A 22,160-nucleotide genomic window follows, 5' to 3' on the forward strand; every position below is an offset into this window, starting at 1 on the left:
ATGCAAATTAGTCTGTTCCTGTCCCAGTGCATGATGGGAACAGGGCAAACCAAACTACAAAAGCCAATTCTTACACTGGGAAGGAAACAAGCTACCGGGGACCGGTTTCTGGCATTTCAGCCTCTTCGGCCCGGCTTGCTTGAATCCTGATGGTGCAATGAGCAAGGGACTCACATCTGAGTATACCCTTCCACGCTTAGGGTGGACAAAAATATTTACAACAAGGGGTGGTGAGGGACAGAGTCTCTGAATTAAACAGAATACTCTCACCCAGTCAAGAGATCAGGGCTAGATCCAACACCGTTTTTTAGCTCACTGCACCATCCCAGTTTCAGAACCTGGCTGTATGCAAATTAGTCTGTTCCTGTCCCAGTGCATGATGGGAACAGGGCAAACCAAACTACAAAAGCCAATTCTTACACTGGGAAGGAAACAAGCTACCGGGGACCGGTTTCTGGCATTTCAGCCTCTTCGGCCCGGCTTGCTTGAATCCTGATGGTGCAATGAGCAAGGGACTCACATCTGAGTATACCCTTCCACGCTTAGGGTGGACAAAAATATTTACAACAAGGGGTGGTGAGGGACAGAGTCTCTGAATTAAACAGAATACTCTCACCCAGTCAAGAGATCAGGGCTAGATCCAACACCGTTTTTTAGCTCACTGCACCATCCCAGTTTCAGAACCTGGCTGTATGCAAATTAGTCTGTTCCTGTCCCAGTGCATGATGGGAACAGGGCAAACCAAACTACAAAAGCCAATTCTTACACTGGGAAGGAAACAAGCTACCGGGGACCGGTTTCTGGCATTTCAGCCTCTTCGGCCCGGCTTGCTTGAATCCTGATGGTGCAATGAGCAAGGGACTCACATCTGAGTATACCCTTCCACGCTTAGGGTGGACAAAAATATTTACAACAAGGGGTGGTGAGGGACAGAGTCTCTGAATTAAACAGAATACTCTCACCCAGTCAAGAGATCAGGGCTAGATCCAACACCGTTTTTTAGCTCACTGCACCATCCCAGTTTCAGAACCTGGCTGTATGCAAATTAGTCTGTTCCTGTCCCAGTGCATGATGGGAACAGGGCAAACCAAACTACAAAAGCCAATTCTTACACTGGGAAGGAAACAAGCTACCGGGGACCGGTTTCTGGCATTTCAGCCTCTTCGGCCCGGCTTGCTTGAATCCTGATGGTGCAATGAGCAAGGGACTCACATCTGAGTATACCCTTCCACGCTTAGGGTGGACAAAAATATTTACAACAAGGGGTGGTGAGGGACAGAGTCTCTGAATTAAACAGAATACTCTCACCCAGTCAAGAGATCAGGGCTAGATCCAACACCGTTTTTTAGCTCACTGCACCATCCCAGTTTCAGAACCTGGCTGTATGCAAATTAGTCTGTTCCTGTCCCAGTGCATGATGGGAACAGGGCAAACCAAACTACAAAAGCCAATTCTTACACTGGGAAGGAAACAAGCTACCGGGGACCGGTTTCTGGCATTTCAGCCTCTTCGGCCCGGCTTGCTTGAATCCTGATGGTGCAATGAGCAAGGGACTCACATCTGAGTATACCCTTCCACGCTTAGGGTGGACAAAAATATTTACAACAAGGGGTGGTGAGGGACAGAGTCTCTGAATTAAACAGAATACTCTCACCCAGTCAAGAGATCAGGGCTAGATCCAACACCGTTTTTTAGCTCACTGCACCATCCCAGTTTCAGAACCTGGCTGTATGCAAATTAGTCTGTTCCTGTCCCAGTGCATGATGGGAACAGGGCAAACCAAACTACAAAAGCCAATTCTTACACTGGGAAGGAAACAAGCTACCGGGGACCGGTTTCTGGCATTTCAGCCTCTTCGGCCCGGCTTGCTTGAATCCTGATGGTGCAATGAGCAAGGGACTCACATCTGAGTATACCCTTCCACGCTTAGGGTGGACAAAAATATTTACAACAAGGGGTGGTGAGGGACAGAGTCTCTGAATTAAACAGAATACTCTCTCCCAGTCAAGAGATCAGGGCTAGATCCAACACCGTTTTTTAGCTCACTGCACCATCCCAGTTTCAGAACCTGGCTGTATGCAAATTAGTCTGTTCCTGTCCCAGTGCATGATGGGAACAGGGCAAACCAAACTACAAAAGCCATTTCTTACACTGGGAAGGAAACAAGCTACCGGGGACCGGTTTCTGGCATTTCAGCCTCTTCGGCCCGGCTTGCTTGAATCCTGATGGTGCAATGAGCAAGGGACTCACATCTGAGTATACCCTTCCACGCTTAGGGTGGACAAAAATATTTACAACAAGGGGTGGTGAGGGACAGAGTCTCTGAATTAAACAGAATACTCTCACCCAGTCAAGAGATCAGGGCTAGATCCAACACCGTTTTTTAGCTCACTGCACCATCCCAGTTTCAGAACCTGGCTGTATGCAAATTAGTCTGTTCCTGTCCCAGTGCATGATGGGAACAGGGCAAACCAAACTACAAAAGCCAATTCTTACACTGGGAAGGAAACAAGCTACCGGGGACCGGTTTCTGGCATTTCAGCCTCTTCGGCCCGGCTTGCTTGAATCCTGATGGTGCAATGAGCAAGGGACTCACATCTGAGTATACCCTTCCACGCTTAGGGTGGACAAAAATATTTACAACAAGGGGTGGTGAGGGACAGAGTCTCTGAATTAAACAGAATACTCTCACCCAGTCAAGAGATCAGGGCTAGATCCAACACCGTTTTTTAGCTCACTGCACCATCCCAGTTTCAGAACCTGGCTGTATGCAAATTAGTCTGTTCCTGTCCCAGTGCATGATGGGAACAGGGCAAACCAAACTACAAAAGCCAATTCTTACACTGGGAAGGAAACAAGCTACCGGGGACCGGTTTCTGGCATTTCAGCCTCTTCGGCCCGGCTTGCTTGAATCCTGATGGTGCAATGAGCAAGGGACCCCCTTTTGTAAATATATATTGAACTCTGTCTTGCTCGAGTACTAGGTGGGGGTGAGGGAACCTTTACTTATCCCCGTAATGTAAGTGCAGCAAGTGTCTCTCAAACCCCATTTGTTGTTTTCAAGTGCCTGGTCAAACTCTGTATCATACCACCACTCATTAAGCATAACCAAATGTGCTGTACTTTGAGATCATATCTTCTGCTCCGAATCTACCTCATATTGGGACTTAAAACACTTCACAAGAGCTATTCTGAGATTCCCTTGATTCCACAGCAAACTTCTTAACAAGGAGGTTAGTCACATGGCTATTTTTCAGCCATATGATAGCCTTTTCTGTGGTCATATGTAACCCCAGGTATCTAACCTCATCCTTGTTGATCAGTAGATCCTGTGTCCATCTGAAGTAGATGGGGCATTGTGTGCAGAGTGACAATAGCGTCTTTCCAGCTGTTTTCTATGCCTTGGCATTCTTCATCCTTCCTGTTTGAGGTGTGTTGCCTTACATACCTACACGTCTGTCCGCTGAGCTTCCTGTGATTCCTCTTGTTGGCTCTTTCAATTTCTTTTCCTGGCTACGGATTATGAAGTTGGTATTCGTTGTTTGATTAATTCTTAAAAAGGAACGGTCCACCTCCATTATGTGTTCTGTACCTGCACCCTTAACTAACCTGATACACAACATACCTCCCTCCATTCAATATCACATGAAGAGCCTACTAGTTCTTCTCAAGATGACCATCAAGGATAAATGCCCTGACTAATCCTGTTTCTGTCTCTGTGTCCTATGGGTGTCTGCATGCATCTTGCGTGGATAAAACTACAATGAGGGTTTTTCTATCTACTGCTAACTACATGGAACAACTAGAAAATTGCCTGCATTTAACCCATAGCGTTTCTGAATGCTAATCAAGGTGGCTTATTGTTATGAAAAGTTTGCTGATGATGCTGGAAATTGTGCTACTTTGCTTGTGATGTAATTGTTAATTTTGAATCATTTTCTGAGCACATACCAAACATGTAATTGTTTAATAAACACAGAGGATTCCCTGAGCACAAAATACACGAATCTGTGAGTATTACAGACAATATCTATTCATAAATGATTGTCCATATCCGCGCATCCAAAGTGTGAAAAATCCTTTTTTTTATTTCCTTAGTCCATGGATGTTCATGAAGACTTGTGGATACAGCAGTACAGTCTTGGTACAGTACACAACAGCCAAACGCCCTATTGGAAATAGGATCGGACAAATGCTTTTGCTCAGAGAACCCGAGATGCTAATGATGGTTCCATAGAGTGAAGGCTGATATTGCCTGGTGTTACTTATCAAGAAATTATATTAAGGAAGACATTGACTATTGGGAGAGTGGAAAAACCAATTGAAGGAGAATTAATTAATAAAGGTCCTTGATATGATCCTGATTGTATGACACTAAGAGTAGGAACAGTTTAGGCCCAGAAGAAGTCATTGGGTAATGTCCCTTGACGAAACACGTGTTGGCGTTTGGCTGTTGTGTACTGTACCAAGACTGTACTGCTGTATCCACCAGTCTTCATGAACATCCATGGATTAAGAAAATAAAAATAAGGATTTTTCACACTTTGGATGCGCGGATATGAGCAATCATTTATGAATAGATATTTTCTGATAGATACATCTGCCGTGTGGATTCCTCACCTAGTGAATATCCCCCTTGCGTCAGCAACATTCGGAAATTCTTTACGTAGCCTCGCACCGACGTGGATAGGACATCACAGAGACACGGCTCCGCTCGCGACTCCGCTGACGTCACCGACGCCTATAATAGGCCCACGCCGGCGTGATGACATCAGTTCCCTTTTTTCCGCGTCGTCGACGCTAACGGTTATCGGGAATCTCTGTAGCCTACTGGTACATTGTTGCCATTTTGTTGCATATTTCTGCTTCTCTGTATCCTGTCTCTTGGACGATGTCATCCAAGAAGACCGGCTTCAAGCCCTGCAGGGAGTGCGGTAAAATGATGTCCATTACCGACCCCCATGAAGACTGCATCTGGTGTTTAAATTCCGACCATGATGTGGAGGATTGTTCTTCATGTCGGAAGATGAATCCGAAGGCCCTGAGGGTAAGAGAAGCCAAACTTCTGGTTGCTAAGGTGAAAGCTGGAAAGGAGAAGTCGTTGAGGTCTCGTTCTCGAAGGGCGAGGTCGAAGTCCAGGGCGAGGTCGAGATCTGCTTCTCGAGAGAGGTCGTCTTCGAAGTCGGCGTCGGATCATGTTTCGAAGTCGAAGAAGAAGCACAAGAAGAGGAGACATGAGTCCCGACGTCGGTCTGGTAAGGAGTCGAGGTCGAGGTCACCGAAGAAGGTAAGTTCGAAGGTGGTTACTCTCGAAGTCTCTTAGCATGAAAGTGAGGCCTCTCCTTCTGAGTCGCATGGGCGGTCTCCCACTCCGGCTCCGAATACTTCTCCGGTTCCGAATCCGTCTCCGGCGCCGTCCCCGGCCCGAGAAGAGGAAGAGGCCCGGGAGGATGTGGATTCCGCGCCTGTCGAAGAGCCGAATCCGATCCCTCCTCAGGACCGGCCTGATGGTTTTTAGCCGCCCTTTCCAGCTCCTGGCCAGGACCCTTCAGCGTTTCTTAACGCTATGTATGGCGTCTTCTCAAGGGCGTGGTACCCCTCTGGTGCACCTTCGGGTCCCATGGGTCCTTTGGCATTCAGCCTGGGAGTTCCTCACTCCTATCCTCTGGCTCCGTTTATGCCTTACATGCCGGCTCCGACGCCGCATTGGCAGTTCCCGGCTCCGCCGAAGTCGTCTACGCCGATTCCCGCGTCGCCTGCTCCTGATCGTCCTCGAAGGCATTCTTCTGTGCCGTCGGATTCGATACCGGCGCCGGCCCCGAATCCGTCGGAGCCGCAGGTGGATCCGGCTGCGAGGCGTGTAAAGGAGAGATCCAGAAGGGAAGCTCAACGCCTTTTGGAAGAGCAGAGATACATGGACTCTCAGTCTGATGTTGAAGAAGGTGAATTAGAAGAGAGCTATTTTGAGGAATTGGCGGATTCAGGGACTCTTGATTTCTCTCCAGAGTGGGAGTTGCCCTCTGGCTCAGGTGCTCCTTCTAAGGATATCCAGCCTTACCATCTGGTTATGAGTAAGGCTGCTGAGCTTCTTAAATTGACTCTGCCTACAGTGGAGTTCAAGTCTAATATCCTCACTGAGGTCTTGCATTCACCGAATTCTGTGGTTGAGCCTTTACTACCATTTAATGATGCTTTGAATGACCCTATAATGGAGGTGTGGAAGAAACCTTTGTCGGCTCCTGCGGTTTCTAAGAGTGTTGCGAGGAGGTACAGGGCTGCTCCTGAGGACCCGGCTTTTCTGTCTTCTCATCCTTCGCCTGAGAGCCTGGTCATTCAGGCTGTCTGTTCAAAGAAGAGTCTTAGTGCCTTTCCTCAGGTTCCTTGTGAGAAGGAAGCAAAGAAACAGGACCAGGTTGCAAAAAAGACCTTTTCATCGGCTAGTATGGCGTTGAAGTCAACTAATGCCACATGTCTTATGGGAAGGTATGTGCATGCCCTGATGGACTCTTTGCGTATCCTGGCTCCAAAAATTCCTGACGCCAACCGGAAGGATTTTGAGGAGGTGATTTCTGACACTCAGGCGGCAGCCTGCCAGGTTATTCAAAGTGGTCTGGACACTGCCGACTATGTGGCTCGTATTATGGGCACTGCTGTCGCCACTAGGAGGTCAGCCTGGTTGAAGTCATCGGACTTTTCGGCTGATGTTCAGGCGACTTTGCTTGATCTTCCTTTTGATGGATCAGGACTTTTTGGGAAGAAGGCAGATGCGGCTCTTGAGAGATTCAAGGATTGCAGAGCAACAGCTAAGTCTTTGGGTCTCCAGATCAGAGGCACTTCTTCCAACAGAAGGTTCAGGGGCTTTGGTCGCTCCTTTCGGAATTTCCGGCAAGGCCAGCAGCAGCAGCAGCAGCAGCAGCAGCAGCAAAATTCAGTGTACAGATCGTACAGGGGAAAGCAAAGAGCGTGTCCTCGTGGACGTCAGCCCTCCTCTTCCTCCACCTCTTCCAACCCCCCTGCCGCAGAAAAGCAGCCCTAGATCCGCTATTCAGGATCAAGTGGGTCCGGTTGGGGGTCGGCTTACCCATTTTCTACAGGATTGGGAATCGGTTACGACAGATCTTTGGGTTCTCAATCTTGTAGAAAATGGGTATGCCCTTCCCTTTCGGGAATTCCCCCCTGTTTACCCTCCTTGTCAAGGTTTTTGCACCGAGGAACATCTGTCTCTTCTGCAGGAGGAGGTTCTAACTCTGTTAGGAAAGGGTGCGATAGAGGTGGTCCCAGAGCAGGAAAGGGGTCAGGGATGCTACTCCCGGTATTTCCTGATCCCCAAAAAGGATGGCAAGCTTCGTCCAATCCTGGATCTCAGGATCTTCAATCTCTATCTGAAGCAGGAGAAATTCAAGATGCTCACCCTTGTTCAGGTTCTTCAAGCGTTGATGGAAGGAGACTGGATGGTGTCGCTCGACTTGCAGGACGCGTATTTCCACATTCCCATCCTGAAGTCGCACAGGAAGTATCTCTGTTTCACGGTTGGGTCGCAGCACTACCAGTTTGCAGTCCTTCCGTTTGGTTTTACTACTGCGCCTCGAGTCTTCACCAAGGTGATGGCGGTGGTGGCAGCTCATCTCGGGAGGTCAGGGATTCCCTTCCCTTATTTGGACGACTGGCTTATCAAAGCGGAGTCGTCAGAGAAGGTGCTCCATCATCTGCAAGAGACAACTCAGTTGTTGTTCAGGTTTGGTTTTTCGATAAATGTACCCAAGTCTCACCTGGTGCCCTCCCAGCGCAACCTGTTCATAGGTGCCGTACTGGACACTACTGTTTGTCGTGCATTCCCTCCTCCTCAAAGGATTCGCGACATTCAGGAAATGATTCCTTTATTTTGCAATGGAGCGGTCGTTCCAGTCCTGAAGGTCCTTCGCCTGCTCGGCCTGATGGCTTCTTGCATTCTGTTGGTCAACCATGCACGCTGGCACATGAGGGCACTCCAGTGGTGTCTCCGCAGGCAGTGGTATCAGCACAACGGAGATCTCGGGGAGTCGGTGAAGATCTCCAGAGAAACTGCGGCGGATCTGTCTTGGTGGAGCGTGGAAGGCTAACTGTCACAAGGAAAGCCTTTCCATCTACCTCCATCGGTGGCCACAGTTATAGCAGATGCATCCACTCTAGGGTGGGGTGCTCATCTGGGGGATCTGGAGGTCAAGGGTCTTTGGTCTCCAGAGGAAAGGTTGCTCCACATCAACCTTCTAGAGTTGCGGGCGATACGTTTGGCGCTCAAGGCCTTCCTCCCTTCCCTTCCCTTCGCGGTCGGTCGATCCAAGTCCTGACGGACAACACGACCGCGATGTGGTACATCAACAAGCAGGGAGGAGTGGGGTCGCAGTGTCTCTGCAGAGAGGCTCTGCGTCTCTGGTCCTGGGTTCAGGACCACCAGATTTGTCTGATGGCAAATCATCTGGCCGGAGTTCTGAACGTGCGTGCAGACAGTCTCAGTCGGCAGTTCTCTGCCGACCACGAGTGGAGGCTTCACCCGGAGGTGGTTCGTCACGTCTTTCGGACGTGGGGGACTCCTCGGGTGGACCTGTTTGCCACTCGCGAGAATGCTCACTGCCCGTCATTCTGCAGTCTCCAGTATCCGATGCAAGGAGCCTTGGGGGACGCGTTTCAGTTGAGTTGGGGAAATCAACTCCTTTACGCGTTTCCTCCCATACCCTTGATTCCTCGGGTTCTGAGGAAAATTCGCCAAGACCGGGCCCAAGTTATATTGGTCGCCCCGGATTTGCCAAGAAGGGTGTGGTATACAGGTCTACTCCACCTCTCCTCTCACCCGCCGCTCCGTCTCCCTCTCAGGGCAGACCTCCTCTCTCAGATGGAGGGGCAGGTTCTACACCCCCACCTCCAGACATTGCACCTTCATGCCTGGAGATTGAACGGGGCAACCTGATTTCCTATTCTCTCACGCCTGATGTGGTGGATGTTATTTTGTCTGCCAGACGTGAATCCACTAAGACTGTCTATTCATATAGATGGTCTAGGTTTGTTATTTGGTGTGGTGAGAATGATATTGACCCGTTGAGAGCCCATTTATCAGATGTGCTCTGGTTTGCTCTAACTTTGGCGCAGCAGGGGCTTGTAGTTGCCACGGTTAAGGGGTATCTTTCGGCGCTGTCGGCTTTTATTTGTTTGCCTGATCAGCCCTCTCTTTTTAAGTCTCCTGTAGTTTTGAGGTTTTTGAAGGGTCTTGTAAACAAGTTCCATCCTACTCCTTTTATTGTACCTCAGTGGGACTTGAATCTTGTCTTGACTTTTCTGATGGGCTCTCCCTTTGAGCCTCTTCATAAATGTCCTATGAGGCTTTTAACCTTTAAGGCAGTTTTTCTAGTTGCAATTACCTCGGCAAGGAGGGTAAGTGAGCTTCAAGCTCTTAGTTCCAAGCCCCCGTTCCTGACCATACATGCTGATCGGATGGTTCTAAGGACCAGGGCTGCTTTTCTTCCTAAGGTGGTGACTCCTTTCCACCTTGGTCAATCCATTACCCTCCCTACCTTTTATCCTCCCCCGCACCCTTCCAAGGAGGAGGAGAGGTTACACCGTCTGGACCCTAAGAGGGCGGTGTCTTTTTATTTGGACAGAACTGAAGACTGTCGCTTGGATGATCAACTCTTCATTGGCTTTGCTGGCTGCAAGAAGGGCAGAGCGGTCCATAAGAGGACTTTATCAAGATGGATCGTCCTCTGCATTAAGATCTGCTACTCTTTGGCCGGTAAGGAACCTCCAGAGGGTATTAGGGCTCATTCGACTAGGGCTAAGTCGTCAACCTCAGCTTTGGCTAGAGGTGTTCCTGTGGAGGACATTTGTAGAGCGGCGACTTGGTCTTCCCTCCACACTTTCGCAAAGCATTACTGCTTGGATTCCGAAGTGAGGAGGGACGGTCACTTTGCGCGCTCTGTCCTTCAGGATTTCCTGGTCTAGAAGAGTGGACACCCTCCTCCGGGAGTGGGGACTGCTGTGGGACTCTATTCACAAGGTGAGGAATCCACACAGCAGATGTATCTATCAGAAGAACAAGTTACTTACCTTCGGTAACGCTTTTTCTGGTAGATACTATATCTGCCTGTGGATTCCTCACTGACCCACCCGCCTCCCCGTTGTCCACTCTTCTATGCCAGAGTTATTGTACTGTAATGTATATTTATTTTGATGTCAAGGTTTTGTTTCAATTGCTTTCCTGCATTTGCTTTGCACTGTGTTTTGCCTTGACTATTGTGTACTGTGTATACTTTGTATATATCTACTGTCATTGGTCCATCCTTGTGCCTCGATGGCACGGAAAAAAGGCGGAACTGATATCATCACGCCGGCGTGGGCCTATTATAGGCGTCGGTGACGTCAGCGGAGTCGCGAGCGGAGCCGTGTCTCTGTGACGTCCTATCCACGTCGGCGCGAGTGTACCGACTGGATTTTCGGACCAGCTGGGATCAGCTCCTGAGAGCCCCTCTAACCCAGTCGGAACGTAACCACCTCCCTCCTCAGGACCATCTATCCAGGCACCTGGGTACCTACCTGAGGATGGGGAACTCGCAATATACAAGCTCATATCATTAGAAACACCACTAAATCTATAGGGATACTAAGAATACTCACTGATTACTAAGGACATCCATGCCCTACACCACACTCATACCTCATAGTCTCGCGACCTCATGGGTCCAGACTAATCTACCCTGGGGCAGTTCTGATTATCTACCATTACACACTGATTACCCTCAGTGCTCACTCAAGCCGCAATCTTGCGGGTATACACACTGCTCACCCTCAGTGCTCACTCGACACGCAATCCAGCGTGTCTACACACATGGGCCTGCAGTCCCAGTGCTCTCATTTACACACGGTCCGCAATCCGGCAGACCTACACACCCCTCTGTCTTAGGTGCTCTCATTCACACACGGTCCGCAATCCGGCAGACCTACACACTGACCACAATCAGTGCTCTCACTATTTCATACAAACACAAGCCACAATCCTGTGGGTATATACACTGACCACAATCAGTGCTCTCACTAACGCCACTTACCAATGACGACCACTTTCCTATGAATACCTTCAGGCACATGTCGGTTCACTAAGAACTGGGGAAGTTTTAATTTAACAATGATGAAGTAAACATACACAAATCTGTGGGATCTCTATGACTAACAGTAACTTTAACACACCGCTGAAAGAAAAGGATTAGACATACAATAGCCTAGGGAATAAGGACAAGATTAAGGTGTAATTATAAAGGAGCGAGGTCACCTTGGGAGTGTGAAGTCTTGCTCTAGCTGTCATCTGGGCTCCTCTCTCGTCTGTGTCTTGGCTCATCTCAGACTCTCTCTCTCCTGCACTCTTGGATACACATCTGCGCTGATCACTTTGCACTGGATTTCTCTCCCCCACGGACTCTCTCCACCTTCCAACTTCAATCTAATGGTTTCTGCCGCTCTGATAACTGTTCATTCCACTAGCTTGTTCACTCTGGGTAAGGTCTCTGTGCCAATGTCCAATTAACTCCAGCTGCTCCCACAGGTTAATCCACGATATAACTTCAGTCTCTTCTAAAAGGCATTACTTCAGACTCCAGCTATTCACAACTCCTCCTGATAAGTAACTGCTTCTGACTGCTTCCTTCAGTTCCAGCTCACTGACTGTCTGTTTGTCTTCTCTCTGTTCCAAGCATTTTCTGTCTCTTCTCCTCTTGCAATTCCACTCCTCCAACTCTACCAACACTCTCTGCTCCTCCAATTCAACTAACTGCAACTTCAGCTCAGCTCTCTCTAGCTCGAACTCTCTCTCTCTGCAACTCCAACAACTCACTGACTCCGCCTCTGCACTTCACTGATATAGAATGCTGTCTCCTCATGGAAAGTTCCAGCCAGCAGCTTCCTCCCACCAATCCCATGCACCAGGCTCCTTGCGCTAGACGCTCCCACAGTGACCAGCTGCTTGTTTCGTATAGAGACCTGAGCCCAGAGACACTTCCTGATTAGATTTAGCTCTGGCCGGTTCTCTCCGGTTCGCTTAGGGCGAACAACAGCTTTAACTATAAACTTTACCTTTACCCACGAAGCCTCTCAGCTCCATCAAAATGGAGTCCCTCTAGTTCTGGGCCTGTACGCCTGAGAAGGATGAAATAACCCTTAGCTCTGTCAGAGTACCTACATAAACCATGCCAATGTGTAATATAAAGTCAGGACCCCAGGATCCAACCTCTACTATAAGCAATAATGACAGGCCAAAGCCAATAGGCAATAGATGGCCTCTTCTAGGTCTGGAGGAAAGGGCTTAAAAGGGCCAACACAAGCTAGGAATACGTATCCTAGATGTGAGCAAGATTAAAGTCTATATCACTGCCAACTATGGCCAAAAGCCTGTCTGTACATTGAGGATATGAAAAGAATTTCCGAATGTTGCTGACGCAAGGGGGATATTCACAAGGTGAGGAATCCACAGGCAGATATAGTATCTACCAGAAAAAGCGTTACCGAAGGTAAGTAACTTGTTCATCTGTAATACTCACAGATTCGTGTATTTTGTGCTCAGGGAATCCTCTGTGTTTGTTCTATTGTGACAGCAATTACTTAGTAATTGTTGTCTTCTGACAGCGGTGGGTGGTAGCTGTCTTTGGTTCCCTTGATGCCACTTAAAAATAATTCTTTCTATACTTTATGCTGCATGGGCTATGTGCTGGTAATACCTCACCACCTGCTGTTTTAGACTGTATGTAATTGTTTAATTGTGCTACTGGTCTGATAAAATGTAGCAGTCAGTAGAGAGCACGAATGAAGATTTTTGAAGAATATGAAAGGCCATTAAGGAAGAGGCATTACCCACATTACTATCTACCGCTATATCTCCACCTTAAACTATTGAAAGTATTTCATGGTTGCAAAGTAAAACCTTGAAGCAACTAAAAGGAATCACTTAACTGTGAAAGAGTCACTCCCTCTGATACCATGGCCTGCACCCAATGTCCTGAGCAGAGGAATGTGCGCAGCATCTATACACAACAGTCAATGGGCACAGAGTATTGTCTTTTGGTGCCTTTAAATTCTTCGCTAACGACCTTAAGGGGTACCTAGAGAGCACTGTCTACGAGATGTAACATTCCACTACATCCCGTGCCCGGTCACCTTGACTTTGATTTCCAGTACAAAATACCATCCAAATGTGTGCAGGGGTGAGAGGTGAGATCAAAAAGGAGGTGGCATGAGGTGTGCAATCTTGTCAGGTCAGGTAGGGTCAATGCCTGTAATACTATAGTCTGCAAAAAAACATTATTTATTAAACCTTTGACGGTCTGCCTCCAATGAAATTGACAGCCAGGAACAAAAAAATAACAAGGAAACTTCTGGTTTCAAACAATTTTTGTTAAACTAGCTTAAGTTTTAAGGCACTCGCCTCAGAAAGTTATGCGTGGTCGGCAGGTATCACGTTATAATAATGCCATGGTAACGAAGGTGTTTAATGTGTGTGTTAGCTTAGAGGTAATGTGCTTGCACAGAGGTTTGTGTATAATATGCAGTTGTGAGGTTTATATTGTATGCTGGATAGCTCTGTGTGTAAATGAGTTTATTGTATATTCATCTATAACTACACTCTCCAGATACAACACCCCTTCGTCTCTTGGCCTTGTCAAATAACCATGAAGGAATACACCATTGCTCCTTCACACAACGATCTGGGACGGTTTTGATGTAAACCAGTCAACTGACAGTAAGGGGCATGGAACTCACCCCACATTTACTTTTTACTTCGTGAAAAGTGAAAAAAATAAAATATTATTTTTTTCACCTTCTCACAATTTTCCATGTGGTACATTAGGTGCCTTCCAGGTTGGGGTACACTGTACGCTACAGGGAGGTGGGGGTTAGGAGGGGTTTGGGCCGCGCATATTATTGAGGCACCGAGGACCTTTGCAGAGGGCTTCACATACGTTAGCTTGAAGTCTCTGGATACTCAGTTCACGTCCTTGGATAAGGCATATTTGCAGGATTATTTAAGCAAAGTAATCTTAGAAATAACTAAATAGATACATTTGCTTTCCCCTTGTACCATTTTATGAGCCACATGCTTAACAGTTTACAGAGTATTTTGTTCATCACTGACCTAAACATTTACTGTGTCTGTTGACTCATTTTGTGATTTATGTTCCCACTTACATTCTGTGTTTTACTGCTCTGATCATGGCTGTAAGCCACTGGGTATAAAACCTTATTGAAAATGAAATGTCACCGCACTCATTGCCGTTTTTTCACAGCTTGTTTAATGTCACTTTCTCTGATCCCCATGTGGAAATGAGACATTTTTTAATCTCTGATTGAAACACAGAATATGCTTGATTACCATTAAAGATGTTCAGTAAAACTGTCATACTGTTTTCTTAATTGATTTTTCTAGATGAACATGTTGTCATGGGAAACAAGCTCCTTGTATACATTAGGTAAGATTAAATCCACATATGCCTGCACTGAAACCATTTTTTTTCGACCCTGTTTAGTTGTACTTTTTGTTCGGTGGCTAGAGCACGGTTGTTTGAGAATAAAAACTAATGTAACCATTCGATCTGCGGTCTTCATAAATTACTTGTTGTGCGCTGCTGCAAGGAGCCACTGATGAGGGAGGTGAGAAAGTAGTACTTGGATTACACCTGGCCGGTCCAGTTCGTTTTTTCTCCGTAATGGTGGATGTCCACCATTTGGTCAGTGGCAATCATAAACCCCCGCGGTGCGGGGAGGCCCGAGCTCCAGGGGGCTCTCCCCCCCAGCAAAAGTGGTAGGTGGTGTGGACGTTTTCGTTACACCTCTGCCCTTGGGCCACAATGTAAGGGAAATGTGGTCCAGGATTTCCCAAAACAATTCCCAAATGGCGAGAGTAAAAAAATCCAATTTAAAGTCATAAGGCATGCATATCGCAGGAAAGCCAGTACATTGACGTGTGTATATGAATCACAAAATGCCAGCTTTTCCGTCATGGGATCTTTTTTATATTGGTGTGTGTGTGTGTGTGTATATATATTTGTATATTTGTATCTTTGTATCTATCTATACACACACATTATATGTGTGTATTCTAACTACCTTACATAGAAAAGCCACGGCGGGCAATACTACGCTTCATGCCTCTAGCCTTCATCCTAAGCACACTATCCACAGCATACCTTATGGAGAAATCCTAAGGCTAAAAAGAATATGCAGTACTGCTGAGGATTTCAAAATATGTATCTTTGAGTTAAAAGCGCGAATGAAGGCCCGTGGGTACTCAGACCATGTAGTCAACCAAGCATTGGCCAAAGCTGAAAGTCTCTCTAGAGCCAGTCTACTCTCTAACACTGTAAATAAGAACAAAGCGGTCACTGATGTGACCGAAATAAATGATGTAGACTGCCCTAGATTCATCACAGACTACAGCAGTCAGGAGAATAAAATCAGGCAGATAATTAACAAACATTGGCCTACGGTTTAGACAGATGCTGTTTTAGGATGCATGGTACCTGACAAACCTTTGGTCACTTTCAGGCGGGCACAAAGCATTGGCGCAGTTTTAGACCAAAGCAGCCCAGAATGAGAAAAGAAACCTAATTGGTTAATATCAGCAGGTTTTCGTAAAAGTACAACTTGCAGAGCATGCAAGTTTTGAGTCAACAAAACTCATTATAGAACTCCTTTTTCCACTGTTGATATCCCAATTAAAGGTAGCCACACCTGCAAAACCGAATATGCTGTGTATGTCCTGACGTGTACTTGCGGCCTTAATTATATAGGCAGTACTAAACAGCAAGTGCACGTCAGGATTTTACAGCATATTAGAGCTATTTTACATAGTGACCAGGCATATCCAGTGGCTCGCCACTTTGAGAGCACCCATAATAAAGACCTTAATTGCCTCTCATATTACGTAGTGGCTTCTGTCCCCAAGCCTAGAAGAGGAGGCAATCGGGAGCTCAAACTAAGGCGGCTAGAGTCGAGTTCGATCCTCGAATACGACAGCGAATGGCCTAATGGGCTCAATAATACCGAGAATCTACGCCACTTTCTTTAAAAACTCACTCTAACATCTATATGCCAAGATAAGAAAATTTACTATCCTAAACAGCATCTTATTGGTTACCTAGATATGTCAGGTTCCCTGTGATCTAGGGAGTTGACCTATCCTGGGGCACCACACCTATAAAATATCATGTTCGTATATACTAATGTAAGTGGCTGGTCAAGTTCCTTGTCAGCCACTTTTATGCATATTTCATCATGTTCTGCTTCTTCACTGTATATAGTATTCACTTTTATACTTATATATTCATGAGTTTTAGATGTGAGATTTTTTAGCACTCATTTTACACAGGGTATTTTTTATCCAATCTTTTTACATGAAGATGTATTTATACTGGTATTAAAAGCTTGTATGTATGCTTTTAATATGACATATAGGAAGATATTTATTCTCCTTTAACATAAAAATCAGCATTTATGCATTGTATACACAGGTCAATATCATCATGCACTCGCAGCACTTTTTTTACCCTTTTTTTTCTTCTTCCCTCTAACTGCATTTTTGCACAGAATACAAGTTACTCCATGAATCGCAGACTGTAATTCAATGAAAATTTGTTATTTGCACTTTCACTTTTTCCCGCTCTCCCACTGTTTACAGGTCGCTATTTTGCACATATGACAATATTTGCATAGGGATTTATCCCAAAATAACTGAATAAGAAACTTTACAAATGTAAATGTTTTTGTTAAAAAGAAATGTCTTTTTATTATCAGAAGTTATCTTTTGATGTGAATGTAACTCATATAGTACATTTATTGTAGCTGGTCATCTATATCGTAGAGTCTTTTCTCTACCTTTATGCTCATGTGACCTGATTGAAGAGTGGCGGGGAGGCGGGCTTCACTGCATTATAAAAACAAAAAGAATTCATTGAGTCAGTGCATGTGAACAAGGGCTTTGTAAGCCCGAAACGCGTCTTGCCCTCTCATTTTCCAACCTTCTTGCATTAAAGATCTGTGAATCCTGATTGTGGTCCGTCTCCTACTTGCCTCGTGGGTTCTGAATCGTACTAGGACCAGAAGTGGCGCTCTTGGGAGTTTGCGCAGATATATATATATATATATATATATGAAAAAAGATTCCTCCCCAGCTTCGCTCTGCGCTCGCAGACACCGCCTCCACGCCAGCAGAAATGAGGACCGAACCATCCGAGTCAGCAAAAAGATGTTTTTTATTATCCTTTCAACAGAACCAGCGACGCGTTTCGAGCAAAAAGCCCTTGTTAACGCTGCCATATAATATATTGAGAACACTCCGCTTGCATCCACTTGCCACCAATTCCAGTAACGGAGCACAGACTACGATGGTAGTGCAAATTTGAAGTTTATTCAACTCTACCCATCATGACCCGTTTCGACCCCGAGGGGCCTTGATCATATATATATATATATATATATATATATATATATATATATATATATTCGGAAACAAAAGCTTACGCGGCACACTTCTTGACAGTAGATATTTTTTTATTTCAGGTCAAATCGCAAAAACTCCTACGCGTTTCAAACAAACGTTCTTGGTCACGGCAGTGTTCTACGTTAGTCCCTTTTCAATTTCCACATTTTATACTCGATCTCATTACATTTGTAGAACAATGCATTGTGGGGCATTTAGTTGTTCTCTATTTTACATGTTATTACATTTCATTTTACATTTTTCATTTTTCAGGGCGATAGTGGGGTCACATATCATTAAGTGGTGCACTGTTACACGTTAATTCTTAGTAGAATATATTACGTGTTTCACTGAATAAAGATTTATTCATGTATTTTAACATACTAGTGCCTTCCACTAAACGATATCACTTTTGTTCCTCGGGCTGAGTGCCCTTTACCCCACTTATTTACCCTCAAGTTATGATGTGTGATTGACCTTGTTCTACTTTTTACTGCAACTGTTGCTAGGATTGCTTTCTGAACCAAACTGTACATAATGCAATATTCATAACGTTTTTCATTGTCATTTCTACAAATGGACATGCATTTCCTCATCTGCATTCAGTCCCTAAGGATATTTTGTTTTAAACTTAATTATCAGTTTGGACTCCAGTCTTCTTAGTTTGAGTAGTCTATCTCCCCCTCGTTCTTGTTTGGGGATTGTTGCAAGGCCTAGATACTTTATATCTTGCCAAGTTTTTCCAGCATGAGTTCTAATATGTTTAGCCATGGCGTATGCATTGTCTAGATTTTGAATCGCCCGGATATGTTCTAGTATCCTCTTTTTTAATGGACACTTTGTGCTGCCTATGTATTCCTTCCCGCAGTAACATTTCAACATATAGACTACAAATGTTGTCTTGCACATTATTTTAGTCTTGATCACAAAGTCCTTGCCTGAGGGATCTTTCAAAGTAGTTGTATTCTGTCCAATTTTACATGCTTTGCATGTCATGCATTTGGTGGATCCATGACTTCTTTTTTGAAGCCAATCTGCAGATTTCTTTGTTGTTGAGAAATTACTTTGTACCAAATGGTCTGAGAGGTTTGGCGCTCTTCGGTATGAGATTAGTGGTTCAGTTCCAATTTCACTTCCTATGTCTGGGTCTTTTTTGAGTACATGCCAGTACTTCGATAATATTTTCTGAATTTTGTAACTTTCTTTTGAGTAGGTCACAATCATTCTTGGTTGTTCTTCTTTTCCATACTTGTTTTGCATGTTCTTTTCATTGTCTGTTGTACTGTCATCTTGGATTTCATTACTCAATGTTTCTATTCTTGATTTCAATCTCTCTTTTTGTTCCCCCTGAACGATGTCAATCTGTTTATATCCACGTTCTGTGAAACGATCTTTAGTATCTCTGAATTTCTTTTCCATTTCTTCATTTGTTGAGCAATTCCTTCTCATGCGGAGAAATTCTCCGTATGGGATGCTCTTTTTTAGTTTATGGGGTTGAAAGCTTGATCCATGGAGGATACTATTTGTTGCGGTCTGTTTCCTGTGTGTGGTTGTCTCTATTTTATTGTTCTGTATAAAGACCTTTATGTCTAAGAATTCGATTTCTTTGGGACTGATGTTATATGTAAATTGTAATCCATCTTCATTGTTGTTAAGAATATTGAAGAAGGTCTCGAATTCTGCTGATGTTCCTTTCCATAGAAGAAACAAATCGTCTATGAAGCGCACCCATAGTGCTACCTTGGCCATATGTTGGTCGTTTTCTTCTCTCCAAGGTATGCTCCTCTCCCACCACCCCATCATGAGGTTAGCATAGCTTGGAGAGAAGGAAACTCCCATGGCAGCTCCACACTTTTGCTGGTTCATTGTCTGATTGAAAAGAAAAACATTGTTATAGAGACACATCCTGATCATATCAATTATCATTTTTGAATGTTCTCTCTCTGTGATTGACCTTTGTTTAAGGAAGAATTCGATGGCACTGACTCCCTTTTCATGGCTTATAGAGGTGTAGAGAGACACCACATCTATCGTTACTAAGAGATAGGATGGATGCCAGTCTGTGTTCATTAGCAGTTTCAAAAAATCCCCGGTGTCCTTGATGTAGGATGTTAATGTTGGCACTATGGGGGCAATAAAATGATCTACATAGTTTGCAACATTTTCATATAATCCGCCACAACTTGAAATTATAGGCCTCCCGGGGGGTCTGTTGAGTGTTTTATGCACTTTTGGCAAAAAGTACATAGTCGGTGTGACCTTATCTTCCACCATTAGATATTTCTTTTCATTTTCCGTGATTAAACCTCTCTGTAGCCAATGATTCAACTGTGTTTCCAATTCCGTTATGAACACTGGACTGGGATTCTTCGTTAGTAATTCATAATTCTTTTTTTCATTTAGTTGGCGAAGGGCTTCATCGATATAGTGTTGTTTATCCATTACAATGATGTTTCCACCCTTATCCGCAGGTTTAATTTCGATCATGGTGTTATTTTTTAAAGATTGAATTGCTGCTCGTTCTTTTTTTGTTAAATTTTCTTTCATGTTTGAGTGAGTGTTGTTTTTCATTTCTTCTATATCACTCATTACCAAATCATAAAATTGGTCAATTTTGTTGCCAGGATGTAGAATTGGATAGAATTTCGACTTTGCTTTAAAGGTGGTTTTTGTGTGTTTGTCAGTTGTTATTTCCATTTGATTCAAAATTTGGGTGTCCGTTATTTGAGAGCCTGTCACTTCATTTGCAAGTTCATAGGCAATGCGTATATGTGGTACATCCTCAATGTTATATATATCACTGCCTGATTCAACGGCTTGATCTTGGATGAGTGATATTGGTTGTTCCATCTATCCTGTACCTGCATTTGACTGATTTCCTCGCGATATTTCTCGATTTCTCACTGATTCAGAATTTGTTTTTTTTTTGGCAAAGAACTTTTTTAACTTAAGTTTTCTTATATATTTGTAGAGGTCTAGCTTTGTATCAACTTGCTCATGGTGGATTTCCGGACAGAATGAGAGACCTTTATTCAATAGTTTAATTTCTTCTTTGGAAAGATTATATCTTGACAGATTTATCACCAGGTTTAGTGTTCCTTTTTGTTTTGTGATTAACTTTTCCCTGGTCTGGACCTCAGGTTGTATCGCCCTCCTTTGTCGGTTCCCTCGTCTTGTTTTGCGTTTTGTTTTCCTGAGTATTGGGAGCCTCTTCCTCTTTGTCTCCGATATCCTCGTCCACTTGGATTGTAGCGTGGTGTCTGCTGCTCGTGGTAGAGCAGCTCCATCTCCTCTAAAAAAGAAAACCTACGTATATCAGCCGCTCTTTGTTCACTCTCGCTGAAATCAGACTCAGATCCACTTGTTGGTGGATTGGTACCTTTTTTCGTGGTATCCCATTGTTTTTTCACTAGGTCAAATTTGCCTGCAAAGGTAAATATTGTTCCAAATTTATAGTCATCTTCATCTCTATGAAACTTTCGTTCCTTTCTTTTTTGAACTTTGTCATCATGTTTGTCCAAATTTTTATCCAATTCCATTCTGTATTTTTTTATTGTTGCACTGTCTTCTTTTAGTGCTGTTATTTCTGCTTCCGTTTCAGTTATTTTTTGAAGTAGTTTTTCCACTTCTTTTCTTGCATATTTTATGATTATTTTCATCATGCGTTTAGAACAGTCCATATTATTATTGCCCCACTCTTCCAACATTTCAGGCTTGGTGTCCGGATGATTTGGGAGAGTAAATATCCGGAGACCTCTAGGTACCATATTACATTCCAGATATTTTTCTAGAGTGATTATCTCCCATCCTCGTGATATTTCTTTTCTCATTAGTTTTTCCAATTTTAGAAATCATTGTTTTGATGTAGTGATATTTTGTGGCACTGTCTTTTCACCTCCTTCTGCGCCAGTCGTTTGTTTGATGTTGCTTTTTTGAAACATTGTCTCTGCTTTTGCTAATCTTCGCGTCGTCCTCTCTTCCATTTTTGGTATTAATTGTTAATTTTCAGTGTGTACAGTTTGGGCAGTAGGGCACTCACAGCACAGTTGTAGTGCTTAATTTCGTTTTTTTGTATTGTTCGATTATTCAGTGGAATGTAGTAATGAGAACACTGTTCCTTTAAGATGTTGTGGATACGGGTATTTGATCACCCGTTTTGCGTGACCTGTTGATTGCCAAGAAGGGTTGTATAAAGTGATTCGTATACTTTATTTACGTTTTTTGTAAAGCTCCTTAGCCTTTTATTTTGACATTTAACCCCACACGGCTTCGCTAGTCTTGTCAATGTTCACACTGTTCATACACAGACACTTACCCGGGAGACTCCCGAACGTGTTCGCATCCTCCGACTGAGCACGTTGACGCTCGACCAGGGTGTCCGTGAGTTGTTTTTTTCAGGATCACTCCTTCCTGCTGGATCCTGTGTTGTGTTTGGATGTTTCAGGCTCCGAGCTTGATCCCAAAGTTTTCTGTGGAATCCTATGAGCAAAAGCCGGGTTCTCCTCTGTACAATTACATTCCTCGCAATTGTTCCCGTCGCAGAGGGAACGCTTTCTGTCGGTGCCCGCGTTCGAGACCGGGAACGTGTCTCCTTTTCAATTCGGAAACAAAAGCTTACGCGGCACACTTCTTGGCAGTAGATATTTTCTTTTATTTCAGGTCAAATCGCAAA

At 44.6% G+C, this 22,160-nt stretch overlaps 1 protein-coding gene across 1 annotated transcript in view; it reads left to right on the forward strand.

Annotated features, from left to right (window-relative positions):
• VPS8 (VPS8 subunit of CORVET complex) overlaps window positions 1-22,160 on the forward strand; it is a 1,704,823-nt gene that overhangs the window by 542,963 nt on the left and 1,139,700 nt on the right. The window contains exon 24 of the mRNA XM_086955430.1: window positions 14,438-14,480. Coding sequence (XP_086811556.1) covers window positions 14,438-14,480 — 43 coding nt within the window. The remainder of the gene's footprint in view (window positions 1-14,437; window positions 14,481-22,160) is intronic.

This window comes from Lissotriton vulgaris, chromosome 2_1 (assembly GCF_964263255.1).
Source record: "Lissotriton vulgaris chromosome 2_1, aLisVul1.2, whole genome shotgun sequence".
NCBI lineage: Eukaryota > Metazoa > Chordata > Amphibia > Caudata > Salamandridae > Lissotriton > Lissotriton vulgaris.